The following is a 27,606-nucleotide window of genomic DNA, read 5'->3' as shown; positions in this document are numbered from 1 at the left end:
GTAATGTTCACTTCTATAGGTAAATGATTTGATTGGCCTTATTTTACGAAAAAAATAATGAATTTATTTACTCTTTCTGTGTTTTGTTTTGTTTTCATGCCGTAAAAATAACGGTTGTAAACCGTCTGAAGTGATTCATAAAACGCTACTGAAAACTGCTTACAATTTTCAGACATAAAACTTATACCGTGCCCGACTTACTTGGGAAAAAGAGAGGTAAAGTATTTTCCGTTATCTTCAATAATTTTTTTTTTTTAACCTCCAGGACCACAGTTAGGTATTACTTCAGAGGATGAGATCAATTAGCGTATGAAAATGCCATACCTGATCGGAATTCAAACCCGGGACCTCCGGATGAAAGGCCGAGACGCTACCACTCGCGCCGGCAATAATATTTTCTTAGGTCAACACAAAAGCACGCATACCTCACCGAAATCCAGTCTGTAATCAGTTCTAAAATAACGTTGTAAAGCTGCATCACTACAGACAACACCGTTATTCTCAATGAAACATACTCTAGTGCTTCTTGCACCTCAGGCCGTTTATACGTGCCACAATATGACTAGGACAGATATTGCAGAGTAACAAATTATTACACCCTTAATGTTGGGAAATAATTTATCATATTCACTGCTCCATACTCAATAGAGAAATTATTCCTCGTTTTTTTTTTTATATTTTTCTAAAAAGTAAAGGGAAAAATTGTTATTTCTTATTTTTATCATAATTGTCTATTTTAAACGTTTCGCAAGATTAAATACGGTACTTAAATTTTATATTAAATAGACCCAAAAAATACTATTTAAAGTAAACCTATTTTTAATTTACTTATCTTAAATTGGGTATTTCCATCTTTGAACTTCAAATAAAATATTGAAATTCATTCAATCTTTCTTTTTTTTAATTTTATTTGCACAACTTAAACTATTTACTGGAACATAATAATCTTATTTTGTAGAAAGAATAGTTTATAATTATGCGATTCTTATTTCTTATCAGTTATAACCCTCCTCAACCAATGAGTACAGATTTTAGTATTTTCTGACTTCAAGTATGAAAGAAAATAAGCTCCTAATACATTTTCAATATTATTTTTACGTATATATACAAATAACGTAATTATATAATGTCAAAATCATATTAGTTTTAAAAAAGCCAGTAAGAATATTTTTCTGCAAATAGGACTTAAGAACAAACTAATTTATATTAAAAAAAAAAAAAATGAGGAAGATTCATTTAAGCAAAACGTTAAAGAAATATTATCAAAACCAAAAAAGCTACTTTCTAAGCCTAATATTCTTTGGCAGAAAATGAAAAAAAAAGTAAAATACTGTAATGGCTGTTAAAATAGTTGCTTATCGTAAGAGCAAAATCCCTCTCCTTACAACTGAAACGCCGATTTAAAAACAGATTTCTTTTTTTAAAAAAAGATAATAATAATAACAATTATTATTTTCAACAGGTCAAGCCGGGGTTAATCAACTCGGAGGCGTATTTGTTAATGGAAGACCGTTACCGGACTGCGTGCGACGGCGTATCGTCGAATTAGCTTTGATGGGAGTACGACCGTGCGATATATCACGACAACTGCTAGTTTCTCATGGTTGCGTGTCAAAAATACTAACACGGTTCTATGAGACGGGGTCAATTCGACCTGGATCCATAGGAGGCAGTAAAACTAAGGTAATTTGATATACTTATTTGTAAACAAATGTTGATAATACAATAGCAATTATTTAACGGTAAAATAAAAAAAGACCAGTTTGATCGATGAATTGTGCAAATTTATTTTCATGTGAAATGAAAATAATATCTTTCATCAAAATAATGAAAAAATAGTTTTCATTTAAAAAAAAACTTTTATTTTGAAGCAGTGAAATTTCAATTAAATAATAATAATAATAGGAAATTTAAAGATTTTTTTTAACTTTACGTAGAAGCACAATTTTACTCGTCTCGTCAGTACATAACATACGTTACGTAAATTAAAATATTTTTGAACAAATCTATTGTAGATATTCGCCAGAATATTTATTAGATTTTCTTTGACTAATAAGCTTAAGAAATAACGATGAATATAGTTATAACAGCTCGAATAATAATTCGTTATAATGATCTAATAAACAGAATATGTCTAGATTTTTTCTTTTCGTGATAGCGGGCATCGACTTTTATGATCATTAGCCCTTATCGCAAGCTACGAGTAAAAATACTTTTCCCACCCTAATCAAAAATAGCGATTAAATCAAAAGACCAGTTTATCAAACAGTTCATCCTGAAAAAAAAAGATTTTTCGTGGAACATTATAACTCAAAAATATAACATTAAAACATATGATGGTGAGGACCTATAAAAAAAAACATAAAAACACAGTGATATCAGATAAAAAAAAAAAAAAACAAATTTTGCGAAAATTAATTTAAAAAAATATCTGAGACCAATTTTTCAGATTTTCAGGGGAGACTTCATATAAAACCACTAAATTTATCCCTTATTTTGGGTCCCAAGAGTGGTGGTCTGGCTTAATTTTACCAAAGGCGCAGAAATCAGAGTGAAATCCTCCAGTCCACACTCGCTAACGAAGCGTTTCCCAACCTTTGTCTATTCTTCTTTATTTTCACCAGTAGAACATGTCTTGAAGGTTTATTGCATTCTTTCTTTGTGAATCAGTCTCTATATTGATGTATGTATTAACAATACTTACACACTAATAATCTAAAGCCTAAAGGAACAAATAAAAATAAATAAACAGTAAAACGAAATTAATCAACTTAATAAGAGAAGACATCGCAAATCTACCCTCTAAATCAGTGTTTCCCAATTCTTCTGAAGTCGCGGACTCCTTGCAGCGACTGTTAGTTCTCCGCGGCCTCCCATGAAATAAAAAACAATTTTTAAATATTACAAAAATTAAGGGACAATAATTACAATTTTATAACGTTAATTGTATCATTTATGACTATGTAAAACTATTATAAATAGAGATATTCGGAAAAATACGATAACGCCAGTTAAGCCTATTATTACGAAATCCACACTTACCTAATGAGATGGCTGATGCTAGTTCAGGCTAAATTGGATGGCTGATGATGGCTAGATTGGAAATTTTAGGATAAACAGCTTTAGATTGAAACCAAAATCCCAGTAACTGTAACAACGGAAACAACATTTTGAACGTTGAATCACAAGACAGCTCGATAAGTTCTTCTTCGATAGAAAAAGCCAATATTCCGAAGGGGGTTTTTATCCAATCATTTTTTCAGGACAAATCGGAAAATACGTATAGACGTAGTTGAGACCCCAACCACCTCATATGTTCAAACATACTTTCAGCAACATCATTAGAAAGGATTTTTTCTCTGAAATCATTGAACTCATTAATTGTGTTGAAGGAAATGTATTCTTCATTTTCCAAACGGTTTTATCACAAATTTAACTTCTTGATTAACCTTCTAGCTTCTAGTGCATAGAAAAAATATCTTGTCTTGACAGATGTTCCTTGAAGGCTCGAGTTAAAAACATTGAAGATATTGTTAAAAACAATCGGCCAACTAAGCAAGAGACAACAGCCGTATGAAATCATTTAAATTGTGTGTTCAAATTTAGAGTTTATGAAAAACAACCTTACTTCATTTCGAAGCTCAAGACCTCGAGACAGCCAGCGAATTTCTGAGAGAAATAATAAATGTTCGTGACCATTTCTCACTTCATTACAAAGAGTAGAAACTTACCGGCTATTAAGAAGACGGGCCTTAATAAAATTGACATATTTTACTGCCACGTCTAGAACGGTTTTCATTTTGGAGAGCATACGGAATGTAGCTAGTACTTCGCGGTGTATACAAGAATATGTCCATTTCACAAGAGGTGTGCGACTTTCTGGATAGCTGCAACCAAACCTTTATGTAATTTCAGAAACACACTGTAGTCTGCCTTCGCCGACTTTATTCAGAACGGAAAATCCTATTTGTAAATAAAATGTACAATATTTGTGCGATTTCTTTCTAGGAAGGAAATTTATTTTCACTACTAATATTTTTGACAACACTAGATCCACTCAAATTGGCTTGTATGACTTGTATTTCGTCGATCCATTTTAAAATCGTGAAAACAATTAAAAACTCAATCAGATAATTGAGTTCGTTGTGAACTCAATTATCTGATCAGGAGCAGAAAAACTTCAATAATTGTATGTTATTATACAAATTCACTACAAAAAACTAAACAAATAGGTTGTTTGTTCACTCTGCCACTGAATGAATAAGAGACATAGTCAGAGGTCCCAACTTCACTCAAATAAATAGGAATGGGTCTGGTGGGAAAGATGGGTAAGAAAATCAACGGTCTACCTTAACATAGGAGTTTGAGACAGAATTGACCTGTCAGAAGAAAATTTTATTTAGAAAACCCAACACAAAAGGTCGGTTATTCACCTCTTCTTGTTGAAGGATGTAGTAACGGTAACAATATCCAAGTATATTTTATTCAAACCACGGACCTCGAAAAATCTCAAACGTACAAGATTAATATCCAACGTAATAGCAACATGATAAGATTTAATGAAAATAAGATGTTTTCCTGGACCCCCTTTCAATTTTTCACGGACCCCTTCCGGAAGTCCGCAGACTACAGGTTGGGAAACACTGCTCTAAGTTATTCTGAAACAGGTTGTAGGAGAAAAAAAGGGGACCATGATAGTAATAAGGAGATTTTAATGACTTTGCATTACGTATCTAGCACGTAGGTACCAACAGGATGGTATTTTTCTGCAAAAAGTAACAAAACCAAGTAGCCGTAAAAAGGTTGAAGTATATAGAAAACATAGACTATTAAATTATGTTTGTAAAATTATTTTAAAACCCCAACTTAAAAATGAAGTTAAGTATAACATAATACTAATTTAATTCTTTAAATTTCGACTGTTAAGACAATGTAAAAATAAAACAAAAGCTATCAATTGATCATACCTTAAATTTAGCACCGATTTCATGAAGTTTAAATTTAAAATAGATTTGAATATTAATAAATTTTTACTTAAAACTGGATTTGTTAAATATTTTTTTATTATATAAAAACAAAATTAATTTAAATAAATTTATTTATAAAACTAAATTTATTATATAATTATGTAATATCATATTTATTTTTATTTAAGATCTGGATAGGCCTGTAATGACGAGAGTCATTAGGAAAAAATCCGTTTATAAGAAACAAGAAAAACATAAGAAACACATATATCTAACAACTGTCTTGATAAAGATAATAAAATTAATGCAAAGGATTTTAATTAATTATATTACTTGAGAACGTGAGATAAAACTACTTGAATTGGGGAATATGAATTATTTACCTCAAGTTTTCCAACTAAATTTCTTGAAGTTATGCTTGAAATTATCAGACAGATTTTAGTCGAAATAAAATGATAACAATTAATTAAAAAATGCAAAAAAGATAGTAATGAAAATACAAAAAAAAAAATACAAAATTTTGATTAAATTTCAATGTAATTAATTTTTTAAATGGTTATTAATGATATTTTTTTATGGTTTTTAATTTCTTTTTTTTCAGTTTTTGTTTTAGTATAACAATAATGACAAAAAATCTTTAAATCGTTTATATGACAATTTTTTTTTCAGAATCACCTCAGCAAAATAATAATCGAGATAATTGCATTTGGTCCGATAGTAATAATTATAAAAGTATAAATACTGTACTGGTCGAAATTGGAAACTCTTCCTTTTTTGATGTCCGTTTTAGGATAAACTTAAAATAAAATTTATTTAATTAAGTATAACTTTTTATTTTATGAAAAAAACTTTAATTCATAAAAACAAATCGCCAACATAAATCGACGTATCTTAAAAAATAATTAATTTTTTTTATTTTAATAATCACATTTCTTTGATATTTATTTGTATTTCAAATATTCATGTATATTGTAATATTTATTAACATTATAAATATTGTAAAACGCACTTATACGTGCACAACTACAATTTGAGTTGAATAATTAAATTGATTTTTTGACCTCAGCGTAAAGTTAATTAAATATTAACATATTACAGTTTGTGTGCATGTGAATAATAATCACTAATATCAGTACAGAACAGTAAAAATAATAAACCATGATAACATTTCTTGTTCAGACATGCCAATTAATACTAACATCTGACACTTGACAATAAATACATACGTAAAGAACATGTTCATACAACACGCTAGTGCTATTATTACCGAAGCGATCAATTTTAATTTTTAAAGGGATAAATTACGCATAAAAAAGGTTTTAATTATTTATATCTTTCTTTTGGGTTAATATACTAATTTAAATTAATACTCGGTAAAATAAACTGTTCCTCTTTTAAAATGAGAGATGAACTAATATCTGCGGTAAAAGCATTCGATTTGGTTTCTCTCGATATTTTTTATCAACGAGTTTCTAAGTTTTGAAATAAAATATGCCATACATTTCCTTAAATTATAATCTTCCAACATATAATTGTATGAAAAACCCTTCTCGCTTTCACAATCTATTCAAATTTTTTCACTTTCACTAATTTCACCCGTTTCACTTGTAAACTAAAAATTAAAAAAAAATATCAATTTATCGAAAAGCGATCGGCTATCTTCCAGTCATAAACCTTTTCTAACGCGTACTTCACATCGACAAAATAGTTTATTATACCACCAACGTTTTGAAGTTATAACACTGCACGTCCCTGAGCATAAAATTTTTCGTTATGCAGTACAGCAATATTTACCAAGTTCAGAGGGTCTAAAAGAGGATTTCCGGTAAAGCCATCAGGGCTAGAAACGGAAGGAGTGGTGTTGCGACCGGGATCGTCTCAAGACGGATGTTTTCCCTTACGGGGGGTCAGGATATCAATATTGACTTGAATGACGCCTCTATTGTAATAATTAATCATAAGATTCTCTTATATTCTTTTGGATTAGAGCAGAGTATAAATGTATTCATTAGAGAGAAGTGGTCATGAGAGGAGATTTAAAAAGTCAATTCTAGTAATTTAAAAGGCAACTCTTTTGTTTATCGATCATGTGTATATTAGGAGTAATCCTTTTTCTTATATTCCTTTCGTTGTGTCAACCAAGTTGTCCGATCATTATTTAATTGATGTATCCAAATTTGTTAATAATAATAATATTAATAACAACAATTATAATGTTTCCGGTGATAGTGAAAAAAAAATTGTGATTTCTATTCTTTTCATAACAAGTCAGATTAAAAGACGGTTACTACATACTAATTTTAATGATTTTAAAAATTGTTTGAGCTCTGAGCATTTTGGTAATAATTTTTTATAAACATTTCAAATTATTTAACAAAATAGTTTAATTTTCGTAAAAAAAAAAATCTGCCATTTTAGTACCAATAGATATAATTTGAAAAAGGAATGTATTACATCATCGTTCGTAGGTCAAATTAAAGAAAAAGATTAACTTTTCAAAAGGTGGAAGCAATCTCCTGAAAATCTTACGTTGAAAAATTGCTATACCAGTTTCCGAAATCAATTAAATAGATGAATTAAAAATCAGAAGAATATGTTTTACTTTGATAAATTAACTTTAGATAAAAGAAGCATTAAAAATACTTGGCATATTATTAATAAGGTTCTTGAGAAAAAGTCGAATTTGGAAAGTGAAGTAATTAAAAAAATTTTAAAGGATGATGAATTGACTAAAGCTAATCGTTTTTCTGATTGTTTTATTAAACGGGTCAATCTTATAAAACACAGATGCACTGTTTTGCAGATGCATATGGATTTGATTCCGCTTGTTTTTGTATCTCATACCGCTGTTCAGGAAGTGAGTAATGTAGTTAAATTAAAAGGAATTTCCTTGATTTATTAAGAGTTTCAGATCTGAGGTTTATGAGTGATGAGATAAGTGCCTTAATTTGTAAATTTATTAATGCTTCAGTTACAGAAGATATTTATTCCGATATTCTAAAAACTGCCATAGTTCGCCCAATTTATAAATAAGATTTCACGGAGATGAATCAAACTTTAGGTCGATTTCTATTCCTTCTGTCCTGGATAACATTTTTAGACGTTGTATGCATAGAAGATTATATAAATATGTTGAAGAGGGTGGGTTTCTAGGAAGGAGTCAATTTGGGTCCAGAAAGGCACTTGATGTAAATCCTTTTCAGATTTATCTAATTATATAAAGGGAATTTGGTTAAGGGAAACCGTGCTTTAATTTTGTTTATTAATTTTTCTAAAGCATCCGATGTCCTTTATCATTGAGTAATACTGAGGAAGCTTAAAGAACTCGGGATTGGTGGATATGTGTTGACTTGGTTTCAGAGCTACTTATCTAACCGTAATTTTTGTGTAAAGATTGGTAAAAGAGTCATAAAGTTCATCTAGATTCCGGAGCCCCTCAGGGATCCATCTTAGTATTCTTGTTATACTTAATTAGTGTAATTGGTATCGATAATTTTTTTAAACTTTGTAGGTTATATCAGTTTGTTGATATTGTTGCTCTAAACATATCAAATGCGTCTTACGAAAACGCTATTTCTTATGCAAAAAGATAATGATGCATTGTTTCCCTGAGCTCATGATGAAAGCTTAATTATAAACGAAAAAAGACGATTGTGATACACTTCCTTGCCCAAAATCAGTAAATAAAGAAAAATTATTTTTAAAAACACATACTTGTATTTTTTTTTCATTATCCCTTATTATCATGGGCCGGAGATACAGTCAAGTAAAGCTCAGCCCAGGAGAGCGTCCTTCAACTCTAAGAGGACTCCCCACCTACCGGCAGTACGTCCGGCAAGGCAGTTCAGCCCCCCCCCTCCGGTGGATCTTTTTTATCGCCTGCCTCTAATCTCTAAGAAGAGGTGTACCGGACTCGACTATGCCGTTTCCGGGCCCCTCCCCGGAGACCGGGTCTCGGTCTATACTTTTTAATTCCTCACGACTCTAACTACTGAGCAGGGAGACCGGGCTTGAATAAGTCGCCCCTGGTTCCTCAACCCAGCAGCCGGATCTGGGTCTTTTATTTTTCCCTATACTTACTTGTATTTGTTCGCAAAATACCTTACTGCAATTGCCCAGTTACAGCTTATAAATCCGAGCATAAGTATTTAGGCATTATTATCGATGAATTTTTTACTCGGTCCAAGCAAACAATATTATTTTTGCTATTATTATTTCTGAAATATTATTTCTGTTATTTCTGCTCGACTGCGTAATATAGAATGTAAGTTGTATCACCTACAGTTTCGTTTCACTAACCTACCGGGTTCTCTTTTTACTTGTTTAGCCTCCGGAACCACCGTAAGGTATTACTTCAGAGGATAAATGAGAATTATATACATAATCAGCTGATTTCGAAATCGAGAATTCTAAGGTTCAAATCCTAGTAAGGCAGTAACTATTATACGGATTTGAACACTACATCGGAGATACCGGTGTTATTTGGTGGTTGGGTCTCAATTAACCACACATATCAGCAACGGTCTACCTAAAACTGTACAAGACTACACATCATTCATATATATCATCCTCATTTATCCTCTGAAGTGAACCACTTTCATCCCCCGGAACCACCATAAGGTGGTTCCGGAGGTTAAACAGAAAAAGAACGTTTTGTTTCCCTAATTATGTTTTAAAAAGTGAATATTACATATTATTTGAGGTTTGTCATTTAGCGCTGTCATCAGCGCTGAGGTTTGTCATTTACATGTAATCCGTTCATCCAAATAAAACTAATTAAAATTATTCTAAAATCCTGCAACAATTGATATATTCCAAAAAATGTCCAAAAGTTTTACCTCCTGTATCAAAGTATATTATGGATAAATTTTCTCATCGAACTTTTTAAAATTAATAAACATTAATTATATGGAACTCGAAACACGCCTTATTTTAAACACCGGCCTCATACCAGGTATGGCTATCGTATGATGTCCCATTTTTCCCAAAACGTTTCTCAGATTTGTCACCAGGCACATTAAATTTCATTTCTATGAAGAAGTTGAAGGAAGACGTTCTTAATGTTTGTTTAAATATTTAATTAGTTATAAGTAACATGAAGGAGAGAATTGGAGAGTAGAATATTAATGTTTATGAGGATAAGGAATATTTTATGTTTTGTAAATGTTAATTAATCGTAAGTTATGAGTTTTTTTTTTTGTTTTAATCTTCAATGGAATTATTTCTATTTTTTTTAACACTGAATTTGTTATTTATATGGAACCCCCTGACAAATTGATGTGTCATTTAAGAGGATTATATAAAAATGTAAATTAATTTTTTTTTTAATTGTTATTATACAACAATATAGAAAACCATTAACAGCGATAAGATAACGTTAGTGAATGCTTAACTATGATACCCGAAATTAATAATATCTAATTACCAGTAGGTTTAGAGAATTTTAATAATAATGAAAATGTTAAATAAAAAGGAACTTCAAGCGTAGATTACGGTTAAAGTTGTTTTAGGGGAGGATAAGTTAATTAAGTGATATAGTTCAAAAGACCAAATAAAGAAGAAGTAAAAGATTGAACTTTAAGCGGTAAGAATACGAGTAATAGAGTACTTAGAAACAAAACATGAGTTTAATGGAACTAAGAACTAAGTAAAAAAAATATATATATAGAATCTGAATAACTTGAATTTAGAATTACTAAAAAGTACCAGAATCCAAAAATAAGACAAACAAGAGTTTTTTTAATCAATATATAAATTTAGATAAGATCTGAGAGTCAGAAATATGACCTTCAATCAAATACCAACTGGGAGAAACTAAATAACGAAAAAAATTAAAAAAATAGGAGAGATTTAGCAAAAATATTTTTTTTTTAAATATATATATATATATATATTTTCAGGTATGTTCAGAAGACGAGAAAGGCATTGGATTATGTGTATAGTGGAAAATCTGCTTTACAAAAGTTCAGGACAAAGATGTTTAGATAAATTTGAAAGAACCTACATAAAAATATGAATTATAAACAACTGAAGAAAAATAAAAAAGGTCACTTGACGAGAAGAATTTTTTAAATATAAATTTCGCTAAGTTTCTTCCTTTAAACAGAAGAATTCCTTAAAGAGGAGGAGTAAATTTTATAATCATATCAAAGAGTTTTCACTTATTCCAATGGTTTTATATGTTCCAAGCTTCTTTTATCTTCTATTTTTATTCTTTTCTTGATTTTTAGTCTTTTTTTTAACGTCGGGCTTTGTTCAATTTCTCATTTTTCATAATTACCTTCCTTCCTTTCACAATTACCAAAAATAAAAATATGCCAACCACTCTAATATTAAAAAAATTATGCATTCTGACAATTTTTTGCTTGTTTATCATTACAAATAAGAATTTTTATTCAATTCCAGTGAAGAAAGTGAGATCAGGTCAAAACAGTCAGACTGCATAATTTTTAAGACCCACTTAAACAATTTCAGCCAAACTTCAGCTGTTTATCAACTAGTTTGAAGAAATAAGTTTATTGTGAACAAATTAACTTTCTTCACAATTAAAGTCTTATTATTGAATCTAATAAAAACATAATTAAATAAAACTAATATTTACGGAGAAATTAATAATTAAATAAATTTTAATGGCCACCATTTTGAATTTTTAAAAGTTAAATTTTGAAACTTTATTTTTTTGCTGAAGGTGTTGGGTACATGTACACCAAATACCATTTTAAAAATATCTCAATCGCTTCTTAAGATATAAATTTTCATTGAAAAGAAACACAAAATGGCTTACAGAGAATAAATGAAGCGAGATAAGCTACTTGTCCAAGTAAATTTTTTGTTGATTGTGGTGTCCTGAATCAGTCTCTTAAGTTTGGGTAACACCTCTCGGGAGACTCTGTATGTAATAAAACATATAATCAAAAAAGTAGGATGCAGTAAATATTCTGAGATTAAAAACGTAACACAGAATCGAAATTTGGCGAGAAAAGCACTGATGGCTAAATACATACACACACACACACACACACACACACATATATATATATATATATATATATACACACACACACACACACATTTGAAACAAATTATAGCTTCGTTTCAAAATTTTTGTTGGAGATAAATGGAAATTTTGATTTTTTTTCATGAACATCAATTTATTTTATCGATATCAGGTGGGAATAAATTTTTTGTTATAAACAAACTTTTAAGAGATTTATACTTCATCAGCTGCAAAATATTCTTTCAATATTTACCAAAAATACATCAAACCGGGTACGACTGAAATATTGATAAAGTGGGCCTTTTAAATTTTTTATGACAAAAACCCACTTTGTGGGTTTCAGATTTTTCAGATTTTTTTCTACGTCTTAATAAAATTATTCATTGCATATTTAACTTCATTTCGGCTTCAATTAATATTTACTTTAATGAATGCTATTTCATATTTAAAGCGATTCGCTGCTCTCAATAGAAAGGTAGCTCTCCTAGAATATGGCCGTTATCAGACTGCGCTACGGCGCTGGATGGATCATCCCTGTTTTTCTAGATTCCTTAGGATTAAAATGTAAAACATTACGAATTGAATTATAACATTAAATTTTACATGCTGAGTATTTCCTAAAATTAGAAACTTTTATAATTAAGTTTACGACACGTAAACATTAAACAATAATATACAGACAGTTCAATAAATGTAAATAATACTATTCAATGAATATTGATTTTTCATTTGTTATGTATGTAGTATAAATATGAAACATTTAATGGATAACATAAAAGAATTAATGAATTAATTTAGTTAATTCACAATTCTGAAGGTAAAAAAAAATGAAAATAAATTTTTGTCAAGATGATTAGTACCGTATAAGCTGAGGTATATGTATCAGATTCAGTTGACGCATAGCATCAAAATTATTATAGTTGTTTTTTAACATTGCATTAAGCTAAAGGGTGTATAATACTGGGTGCTGATTTGTGGGTGGTGCTGTAGCAGGTGGCCACGCCCACGGTAGTAAAGAAGATCCTGCGCTGTAAGCAAGAGAACCCTGGTATGTTCGCCTGGGAAATCAGGGAGTTGTTACTTGCGCAACGTGTATGCGATCCTAATTCCATACCCAGCGTGAGCTCCGTGAACCGTATCCTGCGCAACAGCGGCGCCTGCCCGGATCCTCACCCACAGCCACCACCGCCGCCACCACGTCCCCACCAACCACCACCTCCTACTGCATCGCATCATCATACAGGTAATAAAAAAATAGTCACAGTAATTTAGTGTTTAATATTTAAACCACAATCTCATAAATGTTACTCTCACAAAGTATTATTCATACGTATCTAATTACGCATGCAGTGAGCACATTTTTAGAAAACAATTAAAACAAAACTTCGTAATTTTTCACAAAAATACAACGCTTCATATTATCCTACTATTACGGCTAAGTGAACAGCAAACAAAGTTCATCGCTAATAAACAAATGATCTTTCAAAGATAGGTGTACCGGCTTTTCTTCATTGTAAGAGGAAAGATAATTGTTGATTTGAAACATACCAAAAAATAACAAATTAGATATTTGAAATATAGGCTACTTTCTCATTTTATCAAACTTAAAAAAGAAATTATTTTGATTCTCACTAAAGCAGAAACTTTTTTTAAGAAATAGTTTATACATAGTTTCATAATTTTAATTAAAAACCTGATAGAAAAAAGGTAGCATAAAAAAAATTTCTGTTAAACATAATCACCAGTGATTATTATATTAAAAAATAATAATAATAAAATCCCTTTACGGAAAAAAGGCTGTACAGAGAAATACTAATTCTTTACTCTGCGCTTTGCGAAGCGTAGAAAGAAATAAAGATTTTTTTCTTGACCCGTAATATAACACTTTTCCGTTATACGTCCGTCACGCAATTTCTTACAACTAACACCTGTTTCTCCCAAACTCGTAAGATAACCTAACAAAAAAAAAACTTGATTTTATAAGCATTCTTAAATTGAATTGAATACTTGCGGGAGCGTAGGCGTCCGTTGCTCGCTTAAGCAAATAAAATTAATGAATCTCTCGCCTGTTATTACAGTTCAAAAGTGTGATCTAAATTCATTACGGTATTAAAAATTGGTAACTTTAATTATTATGCTACGGAGTTAAACACTTGGCTAAGGATTTATCAGCCTTATTTACCAGAGCGAGTGACTAGTGCCCACGTAAAATAATAAAATTATGATTTAAGCGCCATAATCGTTTGTAAACGATAAAACAAATGCAAGTCAGTCCCGAAAATGGTATCTATTTCCACAATTAAAAGAAAGAAATAAAATCAAAATGCTAACCCCATTTAAATACCTCGATGAGATAATAACAAACAACCTAAACAAAAAAAACACAATCCAAACAAGAACGAACAAATTAATTAACTTCAAAAATTAACCTGGTACACCTACAGTAAAAAAAATGTCTATCCACAAACATAAAAATAAGACACTGCAACACAATTATAAGACTGGAAGCCATGCATGCAGCGGAAACACTCCTGCACCTGAACAAACAATCAAATACAAACGCACTCCAGAAAATCGAAAGAACCTACAACAATAAACTGTACCAGAAATACGGGCAGTGGTGGATTGTGTCCAACAAAGGCGTGTACAGAGTTAGAAACCATCATGCGTTTGAGGAAACTAGGATTCTTTGAATACATAATGAGGATGCAAGATTCAAGACTTCTGAAACAGCTGATAAAGTACAATCTCGACTTGAAAAACACAAAGACAGGATGCAGATGGATCAGATAAATAAGAGAGGATCCGAAGGAAATTGGCCTTACACCAAAAGACACCACAGATAAAAAAATAAAATTAAACGAAAATATAAAGGACAAAAACACTCGCTTCACTCTCACAAAAAAGAAACTCAAAACACAACCATTTTCAACACCTGAAAGGACAAGGAAATCAGAACGTATGAAAAAGTTCTGGGAGGACCACAAGGACCGAACAGTCCTTTAGAAAAGACTTGACTAATTAACTGACTAAAGTGTTCATATGCAGTCATAAAATATGAAGATATATATATATATATATATATATTTATTGAGAATTCAAGTAATTCATTAACATACCGACTAACATATTAAGATGTTTTTTTTTTCTTACTACACATAAAACAAGGGCAGTATTTAAAAAAAAAATTTTTCCATTCAATTTTTACAAGACAATTTAAGGATGTAGTAGGGCATATCTCAAAGAACATGGCTGATTTTATATATACTGAGATTTGTGTGGATATATACTATTGTCTTTTGTATAGTAGACATAAAGAGGAAGAAGGTTTTTGTTTGTTTGAGATGAACAAAAAAACTACAGATCAATCGCAAGCAAATTTTTACTCAAGTTTCTTGGCATAACTGAGAAAGTTTTTAGATATATTAAATACTACTACGTAGTAAAGGAGATTTGCCGCTTAAGTAAAAATTTTAATGAACTGTGAGTCTCTATCACTGTTTGAGCTGGGTTTGAACTAAATGATCAAATCAATCGAATGAATAATATTGCGAAATTAATAAAACTAGATTTACGTTAAATAAAATAGTATTAAATATATTTAAGTAAATCTCTGTTTAACAATAATGGGCTTTCTGTGGGGACTGCGTGTGAGGCTAGAGTGGTGAGGTATATAAGCACTTTGTGGAAGGCTAGACCAATCATCACCATCAACTGGTATCAACCCTGTTTTGGAACGTTCACTGGTGTGCTTTTATATCTCTGCAAATAATCATCTGATTTTCAAAATTTAAACGGGGTATTTATTAGTAGGTTAAAGGCTAACTGCATGTATCAGGTACACTCTCAATCTAACAGATCACGGTTATTCGAAAATGTATATTATAGTATTTATATATATATACATACATACACGAGGTGTGGCTATTAAATAACGAGACTAATGCTGTAAAATATTTTATTTTAAATTTGTACATATTTAGTTATTATCCCCTTCAATGCACATCCCTCCTCAATCCCTACAACACTCCATACGAATTTTCCATTGTTCGAAACAGTGCTGGAAGTTTTCTTCTGTGAGCTCTTTATGACGCGTGCCGGTTTTTCTTTCACAGCTTCAACGGTCTGAAATGTTGTTCCTTTTAATGTAGATTTGACCTTGGGGAACAGATAAAAGTCACATGGTGCGAGATCAGGCGAATAACGCGGGTGGTCTAACACTGGAATGTTATACTTGGCTAGAAACTTCTTAACAGACAATGGAGTGTGAGCCGCTGCGTTGTCCTGATGAAGAACCCGTGACTTGTTCTTCCACAATTCGGGTCGTTTTTTTCTTATTTTTCCATGGAGTTGAGCAAGAACCTTGAATAAAGACAAGAATAGTTAACCGGCGGTCAGATCGGATCAGATTACCAATCTTTACATATTTTTATCGTTTTTGACGGGAAAGGGCGAGCCGAGCGAAAATCATCTTCAACGTCTTCCCGGCCACCATCTTGAGAACGCTTAAACCACTCAAAAACCTGCGCACGTGATAAATATTAATTGCCATATACTTTTCTTAATAAAAGATAAGTTTCAATAGCGGTTTTTCCACGTTTCATATGAAATTTCACGACATTCATTGCTCTAATGAAACACTATTTTTTCGGCAAAACAAAAGTTATCCAAACGAAGGCCACAGCCAGACTAATATGTCTACAAAAACTGCAGTGGCAACAATCGAAAAAGACGGCTTCACGCTGTATAGCTGTCAGTCGTACGAATTTGGCGCATGCACAGTTCTTCTGTAGCAGCATTAGTCTCTTTATTTAATAGCCGCATCTAGTTTGCCTGCTTGTTTGTTATGGCATCACGCGAGAACCAACCGACCGATTACTTTCAAATTTGCAGGATACATTTGTGTTATCCCCAGAAAGGTTTTAAACAATCAACCGAGGCCCTAGCTTCCTTGAAGTTTAAGATATTAAAAATATTCATTATTTCTTCAACCCAAAGAAGAGTGAAGTTGTGAATTAAAGATATTCATTAAGCAAAAAATAGATTAATCCTTTTACTTCATTATTATATTTCTGCCATCATGGCAAAGAAATAAGTTATGAATTTTTTGTCATCAAAGGTGTGTCTACTTTAGTTACCATTATTCTATCTTTTGTCATTTAGTTTCTTTTTTAGGTTTCTGTAAAGCCTGAATACTATAATCATTTTTTATCAGTATTATTCCTACAACAATGAGGATAACGTACAGTGCTAGGGGTCCTGGGGGTGGAGCCCTCTGTATAGATTGGAATGACGACCGAAGCAAGCTCTGCAGGTGTCCAAGGTGCCGGTCCCCTTAGAAAATTTAGAATGGCGAATGAAGCGAGCGCTGCAGCCACGGAGTAAGCACCTTGGCCCCGAGGAGCCCCTAAGGTGGCTCCGGGATTCGCTCGGGCTGACCTGAAAGTTTTGGCTAGACAGGACTGCTAGTATATATATGTATAGGAGGGTGTTTTCCGCTATGTATAGGAGGGTCAGGATTTTTTTTCTAAAATACGGAAGAAATATTTAAAAAAGACATGGCTAATAAAGCTGTAAAATAATATTATTTTTTAACAATAATATATTTAAGTAATCACCCATGGACTTTTGATATGCCATATAACATCCTAAACTTCTCTTGTAAAAAAAAATGGAGAATTGTTATTTTTTTAAATACTGACCTTGTTTTATGTGCAGTAAAAAAAAAAATCATGGCCATGATTGTTTACCTTACTTTTTAACTTTACTATTAATTCTATTGTAAGGAAAACCAGAGAATATTTAAGAAAAACCCCTATTCATGGTTTTTATCATATTCACAATTAAAGCAAACTTTTTAATAAAACTTAACTTTGAAGTTCTTTAGTTAAAAATAACTTCCCTGGTTGTTTGACCTTAAAAATGAAATCCTCAGCTTATTTTTTGCATTAAGTTATATTGAAATTTTTTTTAATCATGTTTTTAGTTATAAATATTTGAATTAATATCAACATTTCTTCAGAGGTTTTTTTAAAAACAAAATTACTTAATAGATTATGTAGTAACTACAATAAGTATTCTATTTAATTTTTCATTTATTTAACAGGTATAAGCAACATTACATCATTTTCAGCAAGTCTTGGGTCTATATATGCTAGTTCAAGCATATATGCAAGTCATCCATCCACATCAAACAGCAACCCGATTGATTCTGCAATTTTGAGAACAGATACTAGTAGCAGTGAAGAAGATACTGAAGATCAATCTAATCAACCGCCACCACAACCAAACAAAAAGAAAAATCCATATTCAATAGAAGAACTGCTGAAAAAAACACCAGAAACTCGGCGACCTCCAGCATTATTTTTATATCCACCTTGTGGTGTGCTTGTTGATCGAGCATGTACTTGCATGTTTGTCCCTGCAGCACATGCATCTTCTAGATTTTAATTTTAAGTAAATTTAAATGTTCTAGTCAATAGACTAAACTAATAAGAGACTGTAAATGGTTATTCAGTTTTAATAGTATAGAATAACAGAAATGACAACTAAATATTAATATGTTCTAGTCACATCTGAGACAGTGAATTACCATAAAAATGCATAATATGAAGACAGAATTTTAGTGTCAACAAAACACTACAATCAACAGATAACAATACAGAACTGTTGAATAAGATTGACCTTAGCCATGATGTTATAAGTTCACCTTACAAGCTTGATTATCAAACAGCGAGCAAAAAAGAATCTAAATTATGGAAATACCTTTTATTCATTGAACTGTATTTCATTTAAAATTATTTGTAATTTTAATTTATAGTGTCATATAATTTATTTTTTGCATATTTTTGGAAAATTTGTTTTGAACTGTAATTATTACGGGAAAACTATGTTTCTGATTAATAAAAGCACATACGGTTACTGTTCTGAGAACCTGATATGTAAATTTCTATAGGGCGATTTTACATATGAGGTGTGTTCAAAAAGCAATGAGAATTTTTGTTTTTTGGAAAGAATATTATTTATTTGTCTACATTAATGTTATCCCCTTCAAATTAGTCCCCATTAGATATTGTACATTTAGGCCAGTGCTTTTTCCAATCACCGAAATACTTCTGGAACTCGATCTTAGGAATAGCGTTTATTTCTTTTAGCTATTTGCTTTTAATCTCATCTATGCTTTTAAAACGATGGCTCTTTAAGGGTCTCTTTATTTTTTGAAATAGAAAAAAGTCACACGGGGCTATGTTTGGTGAATATGGTGGCTGGTATATCACTACAGTATTGTTTTTGACTAAAAATCGACGAACAAGCAATGAAGTCTGAGCAGGCGCATTATCATGGTGCAAAAGCCACGAATTGTTTTGCCACGAATTGTTTTGCCACAAATCCGGGCTTTTTGCAGATTGCTTCACGCAAACACAGTTGAACTTGTAGGTGATATTCCTTATTGATCGTTTGACCTAGTGGCAAGAACTCACTATGCCATTAAAATCGAAGAACACAGTGAGCATAAGCTTCACATTCGACCGTACTTGTTGACTTTTTTCGGTCTTGGTGATCCAGAATGTCTCCACTGGGACGATTGGGCCTTAGTTTTGACATTATATCCATCCCATGTTTCACCACCTGTTATGACAAGTTTCAGTACTTCTGAAACATTGTTGACTTCATTTAGCAACTATTGAGCAACTTCCATTCACCGCTGTTTTTGTTTGAAATTCAATAATTTTGGAACAAATTTTGCTGTCATACGTTTCATACTCAAAACATCTGAAAAAATTTCTTAGTACGAGCCAATTGATATCCCAACACCATCAGCAACTTCTCTGATTGTGATTCGGTGATCATTCATAAACATTTCTTTCACTTTTTCCATGTTTTCATTGGTTGTTGATGTGCTGGGGCTCCGGGGCAATCAGCATCTTCATCTTCACAACCTTCTTGGAAACACTTATACCACTCGTAACCCCTTGCTTTACTCAGCAGACTCACCAAAAGTAATATTTAACATTTTTAAAACATTATTACACTTTATTCCATTCTTATAGCAAAATTTAATATAAATTCTCTGATCAATTATTTATACAAATAAAATATCGTCGATCGTACCAAAACATGTTATCCTTTTGACAGCTTAAAACAGACTAAACATCCAATATGGCTAAAAGTGTACAGATACTTTTCAGACATGTTTACCAATACAACAACGAAAAGAACCTGAGAATCGGACTAATACAACCCGTGAAATTTCAAAATTCTCGTTACTTCTTGAACTGAACACACGTCGTATTAGTCCCAGCCAGTGGAAGTTGTCATTTTCTACAAACTATGAGCTGATCATAATATTAAGGAATACTGAGCTTTGAATGACGTTATATTTTTACAATGTTCAAATCAGAATTGAAAATTTCAAAAATACACATATATTTAATTAAATTACAAAATTTATTAGATTTTATTGTATATATATACATATATATCTATTTATTACATTAAATATGTAAAAAAAACTTTTTTCATGGAAAATTACTTTCATAAAAATCATCTTAACACTGTGAAAAAATAACTAATGATTTCTTGTGTAACACATTAATAAGAAACAAAATTTTTTTCAGCTTAAATTTAATGTATATATGTATAATAGAATGTGTATATAGATTCCAAAAATGACCTGCTATTACAAGTCAAGTCAATACTCATAAGGTGGCCTGTAGAAAAGAAAAATTATATGTAGTGTAATGTAATTATAACTGAATATTTCAATCAATGATGATGCATATTACAACAAAAGAAAGTTTAATTGAAAATTTTCAAATTGAAATTAATTTGATTTGCTGCAGCAAAAATTGAAAATGATATTAATTCAGGGTAAAAAAACATAATAATTAATAGCAACATAATTCCTACATCATTTGAATACTAACACCACAATAATTTTCAAATCATTTCAGAATATTCAGGAGACTGAATTTTCAAGCTAAAGAAATAACAAATAAATTTTGCAAGGGAGTATATAAATTCTATTAAATAAACCACCTAGTACACAATACTGAGAAGACATTTGTTACCTTAATTTTTCATAAAGTACTTTCACGGGATCCCACATCCTCAGCCATGATTAAAATAATTCCATTATTGTGAAATAAAAATATTAAATTATTTTAATATTTCCATTTTTTAATTTTTATGTTTTTTAGATTTTTATTACGCAATAACAGTATTATTTTAATCATGACTGAAGATGCAGGTTCCCGTGAAAGTACTTTCATGAAAAATTAAGGCAAGATATACATAAAAATTAAAAAATAGAAATATTAAGATGTTTCATTATTTTAGTATTTTTATTAAGCAATTACGGATTCATTTTAATCATAACTGAGGATGCAGGTTCCTGCAAGAGTACTTTCATGAAAATTTAAGGTAAAATATGTCTTATCTCAATATTCTGTACTAGATGGTTTATTTAATAAAATTTAACAGTAAGATGTATAATATGAATTAGATTAATTTCAGTAAAATAAAATAAATATATATATGCACCTAACAAAATAAAAATCAATACAATTCTGGGAAAATTCCAAAACCTGAGCTTTGAACAGAAAAAGATTGATAAGTTACTTGGGAGACAAAAATTACAATTCAAAAAAGGTTTTTCCAAATTTAAAAACAAAGAGGATTCAAAAACATTATTAGTAGATGATATAAGAATATTTTCAAACAATAAACCTGAAAAGCACTGAGAGTAAAAACCTTTTTTTGGCATTTCCTGTAAATTTAGTATTTGGCAGCTAAAGGAACATTTCTTCAGAAGTAGTTCCTAAACTATGATTATAAGGTAATGTTCTGAGAAAAATTTAATATTGTCGTAGGAGATACAACAATCTTTTTACATTAATATTTAGTATAGGAGGTCCAGCTCACCTTAAAATACAAATAGTATATTAATGTATTTTACATGCCACAAAAAAAAAATTGTACATCACTAGGTAAGCAGATTGCCAGAAATTTGTTCAAAATTATTTTGATTTCTTGTAAATTCTAATATATCCAGGAAGATCATTATTTTTATATAAATTAAGAATTACCTTAAACTTACAATTAAATTCCACCCATATTGGAATAGCACCGGATACACATGTTTCCTCCCTAGTTATTAATCCTCTGGCCTTCTCTTCAGTTCTTCACGCCTCCTTCAGGGTCAGACATTTCCAAAATTGTGTTCTTCTTTTCTTTGAACTCCAATATCAGATTGATATTGCTGTACACCATGTAACTAGAGCCAATCAATCTTCATCAGTATTTACTTTCAAGCCACACACAGTAGACTGCTATACATATAACTTCCCTAACTTGTTAAATACTTCTTTTGTCAAACTGATCCTACTTTGTTTAATTTTTTAATTCAACTCTTCTTGATGACAAAGCTGACAGAGGACATCGCCTGGGGCCAACTTATGGTACAAATGATTAATCACCAGTGACAAAAGTATATCCTTCAACCATTCCTTTTGCAATGGCATCAGGAGATCCTAGAGAAATTTTCTGTTTTGACTGTAGAATTATTGCTAAATTCTAGTGCAATTGTAACAGACCCGCTTAAATACTCTGGTTCTGATATCAATCAAGTTAATGCTATAAATATACTCCAGACTCTACATATTTTCCAAATTCTATACTGCTGACGTTTATGGCCTGAAATCCCTAAATTCCATGTAACAATACTCTATAAAGAATTAAGAATCGAATAACACTCCTGTATTAGGTTAGAGTTCAACCAAAATCAATATGGTTAATTTTAACAGCCGACTGTTTAAAAATATGTTTGCTTTTGAAGACTCCCTAAGTGCAATGATAAACAACATACTTTAGTGTGGCATTGGATTTGGTCAAAGAAGATGTAATGAACTTGAAAGTAGCGGTTATATATTTCAGTTCCTATCTGATCATATACTCTCAAAATTATTTGAGTAAAACAAAGACCATTTTCGGTTACTCTAAACCTGTAGCAACATTCAACTCTGTTTTGTTCTTACATGATCAATGAATGGATATATCTTATCTCAGATCTCAGCTACAATCCTCTGTTATCCATGTTTAAATTTTTTTGTATTTCTCCTGCTTTATGATCTTTCATAACACATATATTTCCATACTTCTCCCAACTAGTTTTCTCTCCAGTAAATACACTGTACTCTACAGCAGATTCACGAAGCTCATCTAATAATAAATAATCTTGCAAAATTTATGATAGTTATTTTTAACTTTTTTTCAATTTGGTAAACAAAACTATCATAAATTTTTTCCCAAAATAATCTCAGGTATGATTTTCCCCCATTCAGTGTCACATGGTCAAATTTTAATGATAGCAAATCTTAATTTTTTTTATTAATAAAAAAAATGAATTTTTTGCAAAGGGTATTTTAGAACAAATGGCACAATATTTATAAATAAATGTAAAATGAGTAACTACTAAAATAAGATTTGTTAATCTCTGTTTCTAAAAACGTTTATTTTAAAAACATGTTTATTTTTATGTATTCCTGAATAATAAAATTAGGCTAAGTACTTTTACAATATGATGAATTCTAATTTGCTTGCACCTTAAATTTCAGATGTACGCACCTTTCCCCATCACATGTATGAGTATAAATATTTCTACACAAAACTACTTACAGTATTAGTACAATCATTAACATAAAACACAATATTTAAAATTAAATTACTTATAAAAATTATAAATTTATAAACCTTAAAAATCTTTTATCAACAATTATTGATAACTAAATTTTTCTTAACAATTAAGAGTACAATTCTCAAAGTAGAATTAATATTAACAAGAAAAAACTCTACTACATACTTACAATGAAATAATTTATTATTTCATTTATAATAATTTATAAATTTTATAACGTTACCTTTTTTTTTTTTTTTATTATAATTTATTATTATAATGAAATAATTTTAATCAGAGAAAATTGGCTTACTGAAAAATTAAATGGCAAAAAAAGTAGTTCAAGGTAAAAAAATCATAAGAATGATATGACCAACTCAATAGCTGAGAAATCACATAAATTTTGAGTAGCTGGATCTGTACTTCATTATTTTTATTTTTTATTGAATTTACCAATAAAAGATATAAGTACTCAGTCTAATATCGATAACACTGCCTTATCTCTTAACTATTGAGAAGCACATTTTTTTTATTTCATGTTATCACTTTTATTTCAAATAAATTATTTATTTACTTGCAATTTAAGAAAATAATAATGTATTGCTCCTATGCATCTGATGCAAATATACAACTGCAGTCCAGGATGGTGACATTAATGATTAAATATTTACAGCTACGAATATCCTATATTTAAAAAAAAAATAATTTCTCTTTTTTACTGCTAACTCTATAGAAAACTCTTGTCCAGGTTAGGAATTAGCAAGTTATAGAAAGTGATGCATGGAGAGAGTTGATATAAGAGGGGAAGAATAAAGGCAAATTGTAAAACAAGTATGGTAAGCGTTACAATAGGCTATAAAACTAGGTTAAGGTTTTGGTCGTTGGATTTTACTACAAATATTTATTTTATATTATTATTTACAATAATGTTTATAAAGTAAATGAAAAAATGAACTAAAAAACGTAATGCAAACAATAAATAAGATGATGCATGTAATTTTAAGTGTATTATAGTTCATTATCAACAAATCACACCTCCTGTAGAACAATCACAAGCTGGCTCTGAAGAGATTAAAATAATGTTTCAAGTAATTTTATGAAGTTCTTAGAATTCAAAATAATTACACTGCAAGTGGCATACATAGTTAAATTCCAATTTTACAAACATATGTAAAGTGATGATGAAAAAAAAGGTTATTCATACTACCACTTTGCTTTATTAGTTAATCAAAACTGTTTTGTTTACAAATATTTTTTTCTTTCAGTAAAACAGTACCCCCTTTAAAAGTGTACAAATTAGTTAATAAGCAAACTTAACGATTTAACAACTATTAACTTTTACAGATACTTATACACACATAAAAGCAACTATTTTAATTTACTAGTCAAAATTCAGAAAACTCAACTGCACACGTGGTAAATATGGATTGCTGGACTGGTGGAAAGGAAGAACAATATCAACAAAAACAATTGTTACACACTACACATGGGACTCCACTGTATATAGTGAATAGGTCTTTCCTTTCGCTACCTGCTTTAATGACATTTGTGTGTTTGTATGCATATATTGTGTTTTCATAAATGAAAACATCTTGGTTGAATGTTACAATAAAAGTAACATAAAATATTTAGATCTCAAGTATTTCACCATATAGATAATAGAAATGGGCGATAAAATATTTAAGACACCAAATATTTTATTTTATAAATCTTCAGCTAACACAACCATTTTACAATATATTAGATTACTATTATAAAACGAAACAAAAATAAAAATAAACACAAAACAATTACACACATGATGTTTTGTTTCAATGTGAAACTTGTACACATAATACATGTATATGTACACATAAAAGTTGTTAATAATGAACATAATAGCTTATAGCATATTGCACTTGATATGTACATTTTTTTTTAAATTTATTTACCTTTTTTGCATTCTTCTTATTACTTCTAGGTTTTAATATTCTGACATCTTTATTTTAACGAAAAGAGGAAAAGAGTTTAAGGTGTCTTTTTTTAATTTAGCAGTTCCATCCAATCCATGTTATCTATATAGTCGTCACTGCCTGATCACAAGACTTTCAGCACTATTGTCATTGTTTTTGCCATCATTAGATACTGTAACAAGCATGTCACCAACTCTGTCTGTTAGATAATTCTGATCTATTTTTAAGGTATGTTCATATCACTACTTCCAATATTTAGCCGGCAGATCAGAAAATTGTTTTCTTTGCAGTTTCTTTTATTATAGTTTGCAAAGGGATAAATTTTCATGTGCAACTCAACTTTTTATTTTCACCCAAATTAGCTCTATTAGTATGAGTTCAGGGTGGTTTTGGGGGAAATCTTAATATCTTACAACAATAATCCTACATTATTTTTTGTTAAAGTAGTACATTTCATAGCAGGGCAAAATTTCAGTAATTTGTACAGTTCAGATTTCAACATGGCTGGTGGATACAGATAATTCTGCTTTGTAGCCATTCTAATAGTTCTTGTTTTCTGCAATTTGAACTCAGTATTTTTATAATTTTATGATATGATAGCAAGCACTGGCAATTACCAAAACTGAATGAGATTTAATATTAAGTTTTTATTCAGCCATTTTTTATATTTCTGAGTATTCATGTACTTCTGGTATTCGACCCTATTTTAAAGTCAAAAGTGGATTCAAAATTTCTCCTATAACATCAGTTTTAATCATCTGGATAAGGGGTTTTATAGTTATTAGTAGTCATCAATAATTTTTAATGAATGTACTTTTTTAGTGAATGTATGACTTGTCTGAAAAAATAATTTGTAGCTGTAAATTTTTATTTGTTTTAGATAATTTACTTGCTTGAAATGTATATCATATTTTTCTGTCAGAATTGTCCTATTACTTTCATTCAGTTTTCTTCTATCTAAAACCTCCTCAGAACTTTCTGTAAAATTTAATGCACGCCATTTACCCATAAAAGCGAAAATTTTATTTTTAAATCATTAATAACACCTTTACTGCTATCAATGTTTTATGCTGAATATAAAAACTGTATATTTCTTAATGCACATTTTTGAAAGTAATTAATCTTATATTTCTACTTCATTCTTTCAAAGATTTTCTGGATGTCTACTGTTTTTACTTTCTCCCAGTTTTTGATTCTATTATAATTTTACGCAACAGACACATACCTTTATGGGCAACATGCACCAAAAGTTATATACACAAGCCTGAATTTCTGAACCTGACACAATTCTGGATTTTCAATTATTTTGTTATGAACATCCATTATTAAACCTCTAATTTGAATTTTTAGAGCCAATCCTCATCCTAATCTGCAGTTAGATCTTAGCTGAGGTATTGTAAAGGAAAGAGTGAATGAGAGGTTAGAATAAAAAACAGTTGGTGATAAATACTAAGAGATATTATTCATAAAATTGTGGAAACAAAGAAAACTTTTGTATTCTTTGTTTCCACAATTTTGTGTAGCAAAGCGACTGGGTTCTTGGTACCACGACTGCTGGTAAACCAACTAATAACACAGCATCGTTTGACACATTCTCATCAATGTTATTTATTTTACTGTACAGAAAATTGATTCTGGATATTCCTCTTATTATTATTATATTTTATGACCACATAGGATCACTTTAGTCAGTCTATTATCCAAATCTTTTCAATGGGACTGTTTGGGCCTTGCAGTCTACCCAGTACTTTTCCGTACATTCCAATCTTTGTGCCCTTTCTAGTGTTGAAAATGTTCATGTTGTGAGTTTTTCTTCCGAGTGTTTTTGCTCTTGACTTTAATTTTATTTTATCTGTGGTGTCTTCTGGTGTAAGACAAACTTCCTTCAGATCCTCTCCGTGCATATCAGTGATTGGTTCTAACTTTTTGTACACGACTTTGTTGGACACACAAAGTTACTGCTCAACCTCCACTCCAAGTAAGTCTTTCTAATACTTTTTATTGAGCAGGTTCTTC

At 30.4% G+C, this 27,606-nt stretch overlaps 1 protein-coding gene across 1 annotated transcript; it reads left to right on the top strand.

The window, feature by feature from the left end:
- Positions 1–1,452: 1,452 nt before the first annotated feature.
- On the top strand, positions 1,453–18,414 carry Poxn (paired box pox-neuro; the record flags this gene model as incomplete). The annotated part of the gene is made up of 4 exons (XM_075359188.1): positions 1,453–1,683; positions 12,955–13,117; positions 15,471–15,539; positions 18,212–18,414. Coding segments are annotated over 4 exons (666 nt in total), but the record flags the coding sequence as incomplete, so codon positions are not given.
- Between the last annotated feature and the right edge of the window lie 9,192 nt (positions 18,415–27,606).

The sequence above is a fragment of the Lycorma delicatula genome, chromosome 3 (assembly GCF_047948215.1).
Source record: "Lycorma delicatula isolate Av1 chromosome 3, ASM4794821v1, whole genome shotgun sequence".
In the NCBI taxonomy this organism is placed as follows: domain Eukaryota; kingdom Metazoa; phylum Arthropoda; class Insecta; order Hemiptera; family Fulgoridae; genus Lycorma; species Lycorma delicatula.
Note: the sequence above shows the minus strand (reverse complement) of the source record. Positions and strands in the feature narration are given on the sequence as shown.